At 42.2% G+C, this 11,586-nt stretch overlaps 1 protein-coding gene across 1 annotated transcript in view; it reads left to right on the top strand.

Annotated features, from left to right (window-relative positions):
- Positions 1 to 241: 241 nt before the first annotated feature.
- LOC114433266 (protein kinase C-binding protein NELL1-like) overlaps positions 242 to 11,586 on the top strand; it is a 201,504-nt gene continuing 190,159 nt past the window's right edge. The window contains exons 1-2 of the mRNA XM_028401745.1: positions 242 to 368; positions 851 to 979. Coding sequence (XP_028257546.1) covers positions 320 to 368; positions 851 to 979 — 178 coding nt within the window. The 5' untranslated portion in view covers positions 242 to 319. The remainder of the gene's footprint in view (positions 369 to 850; positions 980 to 11,586) is intronic.

The raw sequence follows: 11,586 nt of genomic DNA, 5'->3' as shown, positions 1-11,586 counted from the left end.
TTAATTGTTGAGCATATCCTTCATCTTTCCGTCTGCGCTCCAGATTAATCGCTGTCCTGAATAAACGTGACCTTGTTTCGGTGTGTGTGCTATGCAGCGTGTGAGTGGACACGTTCAAACGTCATAAAGTGATATGGATTTCCAGTGAGGTAACCCCCTGCGCTTGTGTTGTGGACCATTCCTCCGTTCCTCCACATTCAGGCGAGGTAGGAGCAGCAGCGCACAACGCCAGACACAGCAGAGCTGGTTAGTTATAGTGTGGATACTCCGCAAAAGCGCACAACTCACGGACTCACTGTACAGCGCAACTCTGACACAAATGGATATTTACGTGGCTTTATTTTCCTTTTTCTTTTTTACCAAACCATGTGAGTATGAACTGTTCGCCACTCTGTGACTGCTAGGAGTAGATGTGATGTTTGTGATATGAGCGAGTTGCGCTCCTCAGTTTGCACCTTGCGCGCAAACATGTCAGGTTGTTGTTAGTGTCTTCCGACTGCAGCGAGTTGTTTTTGAATCACATGCAGCTCGTACAGTGAGTGTGTACATGGGCCTGGATACAAATAAAGGTAAAAGAGACACGACCTTTTTTACCTTAGCGCGCACAGAGAGCACCTATACAGCCCGAGTGCACAGGTGATGGCTGCGGGCGCAGATGCGGCTCATTTTAGTGGGCAAGCTTACTGCCTAATCCACATACAGCTGCGTGACTTTTCCACAACCAGCCATGTTTTAAGCAGGGGAATCCACGCATGCTGTGACCATGTCTTAAGATTTTAGTTGTCCGGTTCCATCATGCTGTATAATAAACCCACTGCTCCTCCTCTTAACCCTCATTTCTCTTCTCCAGCTTTGGCTTTCGGATCAGACCAAGACTATCAGATTGATATCATCAACGAACTTGACCTGGCAAATGCCACCTATGGAATTACGCAAGTGGCGGGGCTCCACAACGGCAGCAAAGCCTTTCTCTTCCGAGGTAACGCACTCACGCTGATCATGTTTTTTTTTAATTTGTTACGCCGCTCAAGTTCAGAGATGGCTTATTGCATGGCTGTGCGCACACACGCACGCACACACACACAACACACACACACACACACACACACACACACACTCAGACGCTCTTTGTTTTATTAGTTAGTATGAGCCAATCCACGCAGCGCCACACCTTTTGGTGCCCCGGTATTAGAGGGAATGCTGAGACACAACACTCCGGGGAGCCTCCTCTCATAATTACTCCACAATTAATTTGTCCGAGGCAGCAGATGCCTCACAGCCTTTGTGGACGCACTTGACTGCACTGTCTGTCTTGTGTTTCAGCAGCACTCGCATATTGTTTCCAACCACATCTACTGCGCAATCCCTACAACTGGTGGTTAATGAATATCAGGTGTTTCACTGTGAGGACTCTGAAGGGCGCACAGCATATGGCCGGAATGTCAGTGTTGAGGTAGACATCAGTGACAAACTACTGACACAATGTCAGTCCTGCAGAGGGTTGCTGTTGTATTATCCGTCTTGCTGGTGTCAGAATTGCTTCCCCCTTCTGATTGTTTGGCACAACTTGTTCCTTCTTTCTCTTCAGTGCCATAAGATTTACAGTGAGCAGAAGTGAATTTGGAAGCACACAGAGGATGATACACAGCAGGAAGTGAAGAGAGGGCGGCATCAGGGTGACTGTGGGAAAGTTTCTTTGTGTTTCTCACTTGAATGCAGCAACATGAGGATCCTGCCAACAAGTTTGATGTTTTGTTTTATGCAAAAGTAGGTTTATTTTTTAGCGTTAGGGAGTTTTGGTTTGGGGGGGGGGGGGGGGGTTCACAACAAGTCTGTATTTAAAAATTAGTTTTCAAGTGTGACTATTCAAATCCAAAGATTCTGGCACAAACACTCGCAGGTTGAATCCAAAATCAGGAGCTGAGGGGGTTGAGGCTCAGCTGAATGGTGATGCTTTGTGTGTGTGGTTTTATTTTCTAGAGTGCTTGGCTCGATGTGCTACTGGCTCTGTATGAATCAAGGCAGGGCAGCTTGGCCAACTCTACGAGGTGAAGCTCTCCAAGATTCAAGGCTGGAGGCCATACGGGGGATACACAACCTTACTTTTTTACTTGATACACACAAGCCCACACACACTCCTACTCCAAGCTGCTCTCCCTGCGGTGACCAGGCTCCCACAGTTTGAGGCGCTGCAGCCAGATAGCATGGGAAACAGGAGGTTGGTCCAATGGGGGAAATCTGGACCTGTGAGTGTTGGACAGGATGAGTGTGTTGTGACCTATTTAACATTTTGCCTACCCGCGTGCTGCTTTCACGGCCCTCTTACCCAAATGGCTGCACAGAGTAACTATACAAATTACCAGGTTCCTTTTAAAACAATAGAAAAGCTGAAGTTCTAATGGGTTACAGCAACATACAGCCCATGATTAACCGTCTACTAGAAGCTGTGCTTAGGCTACTGTGGCTGATTAGGTCAGTGATTATTCAAGATGATTTATGTATGCTGTAGGCAATCACATTGTGCAGTGATCTTGATATCATATTTCATCTGTTTGATTGCATAAATTGCGTAGAAACAACATTATATCACTGCTGAATGGTGAGAAGAGCTTAATGTTGATGGCACGTCGCGGCCCCTGGTTGCATCTCTGGCTGGACACTGGGAGCTGTTTGCAGATTTACAAACAGATGGTTTGCATTAGAAAATACATTTTAATATCTCATTTGTTATGTATTCAGCAATAAGATACAGCAGCACATGATGGCAGCCAGCTGACTGCAGCCTCCTCTAAAAGGTCCTTATCTGAATCTGTGATCCGACCTTGCCATGAAAAGAAACAAAAATGCTAATAATCCCCCTGCTGTGCGCCGATAGCGGGGAACAAAGCTCAGCTAATTGCTGTAAGATATCTGCATATTTGTTATAGTTATACATTTTTTTTATTGCCAGGATTGCTTACATTGCTGGAATGTCTGCGATGCTTTGGGTAAAGTTAGTTTGCCCAGAAGAGGGCTGACCTAGATTCTCATCCTACATTGGAGCCCAGATTGTCAACCTCATTACTCAGACCCCCCCTGTGTCCGAGTGTGGATTTAGATTTGAAGTAATGATGATTATCAGTTTGTATTTGGGTATCCCCCCGAGGCTGCGGTGCTATGCTGAGTTTGGATACTTGGAAAATGTTTCAACTTTAGATGATGGCACTTTATTCCCAAAAGGATGCTTGAAAATAAGAACGCTCATTTTAAGAGCTGAGCAACATTTGAATGTATTGACCATACAATTCCTAGTATTCAGAACCCAATTCATATTCAGTCTGTGTGTGTGTGTGCAGTAGTTGGGCCCTTGCTTTACTACTACTACTATGTTTGTCGGTATTTCAGGAGTCATCTCTGATCATGAGGTACATCATGTTTATCACAGGAAGGAAAAAAACCCTCTTTGATTCAGAAGCATGTGTGATTCGCAGGGAAGTTGCACCAATTTGTCCTCCTTTCAAATGGGATTGCTCATTAATTGGTGCAGCGGTGTTGTTATTCATCTCTGGGCTGACCATGTTTTTGATCAGGGTTAATAATCATCCTCTAATTTGTCTGGATGAAGTGAGGTTTTTACAGGCACATTTCAGTGGGTTTTCCACATCTGGCTCTTGGATCAAACCCTAAGTAACAATTTGAACATTTTACTTAATTCAATGACCATTTTAACATCTACTCAGCTACCAGGATATGTCTCGTCATTATAGATCTCTCTGTCTTTCATCGACTCTCTTGCTCAGAATCATTAGTGTTAAATAGTAACAACAAATGCAGCTTTGCTCCAAATCCATAAGTACGCCTCCTATCAGCCTTTTAGGCCAATTAAACGTAACATATACCAGCTCTGCAGTCTGTTGGTCTATAATTAACGTTTAATCGACCTTCCTGTCGATTCCAGTCAAAAAGTCAGATCAGATGCAGTTTCCTTACAAGAAACACTGAATAGTGAATGGAGCGGTGGAACAGGGGACCAGAGTGAGATGCAGCAAGATGAAATAAATCTTGAATTCAAAGCATGAACCGAAAACTTTTTGTTGACAAGGAACTTTGACTCACTGATTGGCTTTGCTCCCGTCACATACAAAAAAAATCAGTTGAGAGCAACAGCTTTGTGAATAAAAAGTCGTTCTTGGAAATGGCAGAGGTCTTTGCTGATGTGGGAGTTGCTGACCCAGGTGGAGGGACAAAAGCTTAAAAACTGTCCATTTTAATGTAACGCTGCAGCCACAAGCTCATCCAAAATGCACAAGACATAATGGTATAAGTAGGACTTTGTTTAATCTGGTTCTGGTTAGTCAAAGACTGGGTCACTTCACAGTGTGGAGTAGTTTAAGTTAAGCCATCATTGGTCTCTTTATTTTTTTTTTTCAATCATTTCAGAAGAGTTTTGCTTTCAGAGCCTGCTGGGGTTGTTGTAAAGCACTACGTTTTGTAGGATAATGTATATATTGTGAAAGCTGAAATGGGGTTTCCTCTGCTGAAAACACTCAATTTCAAGCGATGCTCACAATAAAAGAGAAAAGCTGAATGCAACTCAAACAAAGGGCCCACAGTGCAGCCAGCTCTTTATCAACAGAAGAAAACAGACAGTAACCAGCTGCCTTCTTACCACTCTGCTCTTTAAAACCCCCCACACAAAGTAAACAAAATAATGTGTACTCTCTAAATTACAAACAGGGTGTTTTTAAGGGTAAATCAAAAATACTACTTTATGGGGTCCAATCTTTGTCCAATTGTCCCCATAAACAAGAGGAAGGCAACTCGTTGCGTGTGGCAACTCTGAGTAACTCTGAGTTTTTTGTGCAGCCGCACCATGTTAAAAATCTATTAACTTTTTCAGAAGGCCATTGTTGTTGTCACCACTGGCCATGAAAATGGAGGAGAAGCTTGTTTTGGCCTTTTTTTGAGCTGCAGGATATGATGTGAGAATAATACAGTCTGTGGGTTACAAAGGCTGGTTAGAGCAAGCATGAATGTGGTCATTTTAACTTAATGATATACAGGTATGTATAGCATAGACCTGTATATATGTAGCAGGTGTGTACGTCTGTCTCGTCTCGGCTCACCATTTGTTACAAATATCTGTAAAACGGGGAGGTCAAGCCTCACAGCCTAGATGATGAGGAATAGATGAGCCTGGCTGCTGACTGCAACGTTACTTAAATAATTAATTAATTAATTAAATTTAAACATATGTAAATAACTAAGCATCTGAACACAGATTGGTGTAATAAAATCTAGCTAACAAGCCGTAAACCATCTCTTTATTTGAGGAGTACTTTTAGGTTTTAGTTGGGTCGGTGTTCCCACATGAAGGACGCAGGGTTTTATGACTAGATTTAGCCACCAGGGGGCAATCAGGATGTTTTGGCCTCATTTTTGTTAAAGCTGTCATCAATGGTATTTATCATGACAAATGGAAACACACATTACATACAGATGAGATGTTTTACTTCACTGTGTTGTACTTGATGAATAACAGATCAGGCCAGAACCGCTGTGCATGCTGGTCAAACCTGCTTTCTGTGCTCAGCTTGAAGCCCATTTGCTCCCAATAAAGATGTGCATTGCATCATAAATAATGCTGTATCCATTTCACAGATAGGCAATATGTTCAGCAGTAGATTTATACCCTGCACACTAGGTGCCCTAATGGGGGAGCAAGTCCCACTTGCAGGTTATTATGAAGGAACATGTCACTAAGCCTGTTGGATCGTTTTTGTACAGCAGTTAGCATTATTATATTTAAAATCTCAACCTGAAACAATGTTGTTCTAAATCATGACAGAAGATGATCAGAGGTGGAACTTTGTTGAAGTGATGATACAGTCTAGACTTCAGTATTAATAATGTTCCCTCACTGCAGGTGGGGGTGTGGGATGATTCTGTGGACGGGGCTTTGACGATAACTGCTGATTACAATGATACAGTCTGAAAAGAAGATTACTTAATTATCTGTAATAGTGTGTGTTTTCCCTGCTGTCATTTTGCCACCATCATAGAGTGTGTAGTTACCATTCCGATGTGACACCTCACCAGATGCTGTGTGTGAGATGGCTAACACGTGCCTGTTTTTTTTTTTTTTTTTTTTAAATCAGCAAAATCCAAAACAGCAGGCTTCCACAGTCTGGATCCAGTGCCTAGGTGCATGGCATTTACTGCATATCAGTATCAAAAGCATCTTTATTCAGCATATCAGGATAGGACGGGAGTGAAGCAAGCAAGGTGGCTGAACCTTGAGAGACAATATCTGGGAAAAAAATCATCAGTAGTGCTTTTCCATGAACTGACGACCTGTCCAAGGTGTACCCTGCCTTAGGCCCATTGATAGTTGGGATAGGCTCCCATCAGTTAGTGTTTTCATTTGTATCACATATCATCCATAGAAGAAGAATAACCAGACCCTCACTCTTCCCTTAACATAGTAGTTGCCGTGCATAGAAAGTCATGTTTGCATCATGCATACGTAGTTTCACTGAGCATAATCTTTCGTTGGCACACTGTATGTGTAGCTGGATGGAAGTCAAGTATAAATGAGCTGCTGTGTGTAAAATGGAAATCAGCGCACAGAATGAGCAGCTCCACATCAAACACACGTCTACCCAAACCTGAGGTATCTAAAGCAAAGGTTAGTACTTATATGGACCAGATATTCTTAATGCTCCCAAGTTTCTATGTTAAGGAACATTCATGAGAAAACCTTTAAAATGCTAATTTTACTGCTTGGAGAAGTTCGAGCCACCTTTTTCTAATTAGAATGGAGTCTTTGAGTATTAATAACTTTTCTTGTTGAACACTAAAAATGAAAGGGCACTATCTGGTGACAATTAGTGGGTGCCCTCATCTGCTCCACGCAATACAGAGTGTTGGCTGCTCTTAATCTTGGTTGGGTGAACAGTTGATTAGTGACATTTCTGCCCCTGTGAAAGTCTTTCGCTGGACCTAACACTCTTTGCCAAATGATAAGCACAGACAGAGAGAGGCTGCTGCAGTACGTCTTCATGCCTGCTATTTCTCAATAATTCCCTCGAATCCTCAATGCCACTTATGCTCCTGCAAAGCTCCAATGCGCTACAAATTCTCTCTTAATGGATTAAGTGGTGTTTTAACCTCCATCAAATCTCCTGCTGACAGGTGTCCTTGTCAACCCAGAGTTACTGTATATAAATCAATACAAACACTCTGTGGGCCATTTTGGTTCTTGCAGGGATTTAATCCATCAACTCTGCAGTAGTGACGAAGTTCACAGTTGATTTGACGGCCAGTTATATCTAACTCTTTACAAATATTTTGCCGTCACATAATTAAATGCCTTGAACTGAAAATATGTGGCCTTTATGTTGTTTTAGTATGGCAGGTTTGCCCTCGGGTAACCAAGGAGTGTAAGGTTAACAAGACGGGCCCATAAATCCGCGCCACACCGCAGGTTGCTTTTCTTCTGTGCATATCAGCACCGTGCATGTCACTCCTGTTTTTAGAAAGTCAAAATATGCCAATCTTTGATGTGCTCCAGTGAAATGTTATCACGCTTGTGACAGGCGATTGGGCAGGCACCAGGTTTGGCTCCACTCGAACAGATCTGTCTGTTCTCTCACGGTGGAGATGAGAATAAGCCGCATGTAACAGAATGGAAAAAGGAAAATTAAAGAGCCGGATTTAGCTCACAACGTTCGATAACTGCAGCTGAATTAGACAGTAGGTGGTTTAGGCTGGAGAAATAGGTGATGACACATTTTGGAAATCTTGATAAACACAAATACACCAGAAGCACAGCAGCGGGACCCCAGACATTATTATTCTGGTTTTATTTCAGGCTGCGTTTGCAACATTCCTGCAGGTTTGTGAACTAACTCGGAGGTCTTTTCTTTTTTTCTCGTGCAGCCATGTTGTTGCTATTTATACTCCCACAACCACCTCCTCCTCCGCCCCCCCCTCCTGGCTGCAGAGCATAGCTGGGTTGCATATGGCAAAGATATTACAGTGAGAGCCCCGTGCAGCAAGGCCCGAGAGGCTGTGGGCAGTTCACAGGCTGCGAGAAGCTAAGCCAGGCTACGACTCTAAAGTCTGCGGCACACAATCCCAGCCGCTGAATCCAATGGAGGCTATCAAACCTTTCATCTTTTATGTATGAGCTTCCTGGCTGTCCTACTGCTGGAGGAGGCGAGACACTGGTCCCACCTCACAAGAACCTCAGTGGAATTATTCCATTTGAATTATTCATCGTACACGAGTGCGATATCTTTTAAAGGGACAGACATGTCTCTATTGCCCCCCTGATGTCAAATTAAAGGCAGCGTATAGAGGAACACTAGCCCAGGCGCATGTGCCTTTAGTTGGATACAATTTACACCCAGACCTGAAATCCATATAATTGGTACACAGTATCATGGTCTCCTGGGACTGAGATCAATAGGAGAGTTTACTCTAAAGGGTCTATTTCTGGCGTTGAAGCCTTGCAGGGAGGCTGCCTTGTGCTGTTTTTTTTTTTTTTTTTGGGTTTCAGACTGTGGAAGTCATTCTATCTGTTCCCATCTGTTGAGATTTTTAAAGCATGTATGTGTGGAATGCATGCAATCGTGGCGTATTTGAACTTATTCTGATGGCATATGTTTGTGTTTGTTGAAGAATGGTTAAATCCCAGAGAGAACCTGCCGTCTCTGTGCTTTCATCAGTGTCTGCTTTGTTTGTGCTGCCACCACCAGGAGTCTCCAAATTGAGAAATGTGGATTTATACCACTGATGTTTGTTCATTTTAATTTAATAAAATGACAATCTGTTGGTGAGTCTCATCATATTTGTATTTTTTCCACTTTTGCAGTATTTCTACTGTTTGTCAGTAAAAAGTCACTTTTTGAAGATTTGCACTCTGTCTTTCGTTAATCACTGTAAGACCTGAGGTTATAGAAATCGCATATCTGACTCATCTTGTGCTGCATTCACACACACAGTAAATAGTTACAGTTTTAATAATAACACCACACATCGCAGCTCCCTGCAGAGTTCGCTGCACAGAAGGAGGCTGGATTGCTTTCTCCTTTTAACGATTCCTCTATTCTATTTTTATGATTTAGACGGCAGCGAACTGTGTTGTTTTTGTTTATATTTTGCAGAGCTTTTATATTTTTTCTCTCATGAACAATGCAAGTTCGGAATTCACTGTCTGGAAAATAGTTGCATTATTATGAATTCAAAGCCCTTCTCTAAAAGTCTGCTTCATTATCACACACACAGAAAAATGTCATCTACAATATGACATGCTTGTCTTTAAATCCGCGTCTGGAAACTGGCACAGTAACCTCAGCATGGTGCAATTAAACCCTGTCTATTTATCGCCCCCATAAAACTGTTCGTGGAAGGTGCAAGAATAAGCTTTCAGCTCCTTCCTATCTCCATCAGAAGCACGATATAATTAGCCCTGCTTTGTCCTGCCCAGAGCTATTGTCTTTGTTTTGATGGTATCACAGTCGCACTGTAATTGCATTCACATTCACTGCGGTGGCTTTAAACCCGTCATGAATTGGGACTGGAATTCATTCTGTTGCAACTTATTACAGCTAATGACATTTTGGTTACACTTAGGCGTGATGTTGGTGATGCATACGTTAGAACATACCAAAGAAAATGAATTTATAAGAAGGAATTCTGAATATTTTACTCCACGGTCAGTGTAACACAAACCAGTTTTCATTAGCAAATATCAAATATTCAAGATACGTCCACAAAAAACTAAACAAATATTGCCAAAATACCACTTAACAGAGAATTCAAACAGTGTAGTTAATTAAAAAAAGGAATTTAGCAGCACTTGGCACATCTGCCATGGTGCGGTCATGGTACTTCATAGATTAACTTCACCGAGCCGGTTACCAAGACGACGCTGACACCATCATAGCTGAGCGTTGCTGGTAATTTAGCGCACCGCAGAATGCAGCCATGACAGCTTCAAGGCAAACTGTGTCACTGACAACCTTTAAACTCAATCTGAAGCCTGTAACACACCGGAGCAAAAAAGCTCAGCCTATCACTGTTGCCATGTGAACACCTTGCCAGACCAGTCTGGCTGGATTTCATGTTGCAGTGCAGATGACACTTCTCATGGCTTCCGGCGATGAGAAACTTCACTTCTGGGTCTTCGTTTCAAACAGAGGGGGCAGGTCAGGGCAGGGTGGGGGAGCTCACACATCCCTCCTGGTTTCCATTACAGTGAATCTGACAAGTGTGTTGGCTAATATTTGCTAGTTGTTAGACTAATGGAGCGTCCTTTTATGCACCTTTGTCACCATGATATAATGCATGGGTGTTGTCAGATGTAGCTTAAAGGCGAGTATGCATGTGTAGCCATGTATTTAGCCACAAACGAAACATCAAACTGGCCTTCGTTGGTGAACCTACTGTATTATTGTGGCAAATAAGGAGATGTTGGGTTTGACATTGTCAGAATGATGGTGTCAATATGATTAGGCTTGAAACAGCACTGTCAATTAAGATGATAGCTGTTTGAAATCAAGATAAGAGTTACAGAAATACCATCAGGCTCTGCTGTTTCCTGCTTTATTTTTGCAGCTCGTCTGAGTTATCAGACATGACGGAATCTGTTGTAACCTATTGATACCGCAACTCAAGATGCTATTCTGAGGAGAGCAGGGCTGATATTTTAAGACAGCTTGTTGACTCAGCTGTAATGCAATTTTTAACAAGAGAGCACATACAAAATGTGTCTTTATTTCATCTTAACTTGGCTTAGAGAAAGGGTGCAATACAGGCCAGCAGTGTTGATTCATATCCAGCCACGGCAACACCAGGCTGAACTAGAATGATGATGAAAGAGGAGAAATATTTTTAAGTCTTTTAATGATTTGATGTTTTTATGCATCATCCAAAGGGTGGGTCTGCACTGGAAGTGATCTAAAAACTGTAGATAGAGACCATGAAATGAAGATGTAGCAAGAGTCTTTGATGTGTTTGCTCTTTATATTTAAACAGATAAGCCAGTTACTGATGATTTAGAACACAGAGCTAAATCTGTTTTGGACTATTGCTCATCTTGGTGAGAAATTGGCATCGGTGTCAAGCCAAATTCTTTTAAAGCACTAAATTGACAGGTAGAGAGTTCAAATACAAAGTTGTCTTGTAGATGTTTATGTTGTTTTTTTTTTTTTTTTTTTTTTTAAAGTTGCTTGTCCAAGCTGCCATTTCAGGACTTTCTGTATCCTTATCTGCAGGGATTGTGCAGGCAGACCTCTGAAAAGCCTTCAGTCAGCAGGTTTACTTCATCTCAGGAGCTGTTGTCAACTAGTTAGCTTGGCAGTACATTCAGGGTTTCTGGTTAAATTGCTGAACAGTCCTTCATCTATGTGTCATTTTTTTCCTGTAAAAAAAAAAATTGCACAAAAAATGCTGAACAAAAAAAACCTCCTACAGGTCAAGCCGATTGGAAGAACAGATGCTAGTTATTATGATGTTGTTCTTCCATATGAATATGGATGTGCATCTGTGTATCACTATTAATGATGATCTATCTTGAATCTTTTCAGTGTGTTTATGTTT

Source organism: Parambassis ranga, chromosome 3 (genome assembly GCF_900634625.1).
Source record: "Parambassis ranga chromosome 3, fParRan2.1, whole genome shotgun sequence".
In the NCBI taxonomy this organism is placed as follows: Eukaryota; Metazoa; Chordata; class Actinopteri; family Ambassidae; genus Parambassis; species Parambassis ranga.
Note: the sequence above shows the minus strand (reverse complement) of the source record. Positions and strands in the feature narration are given on the sequence as shown.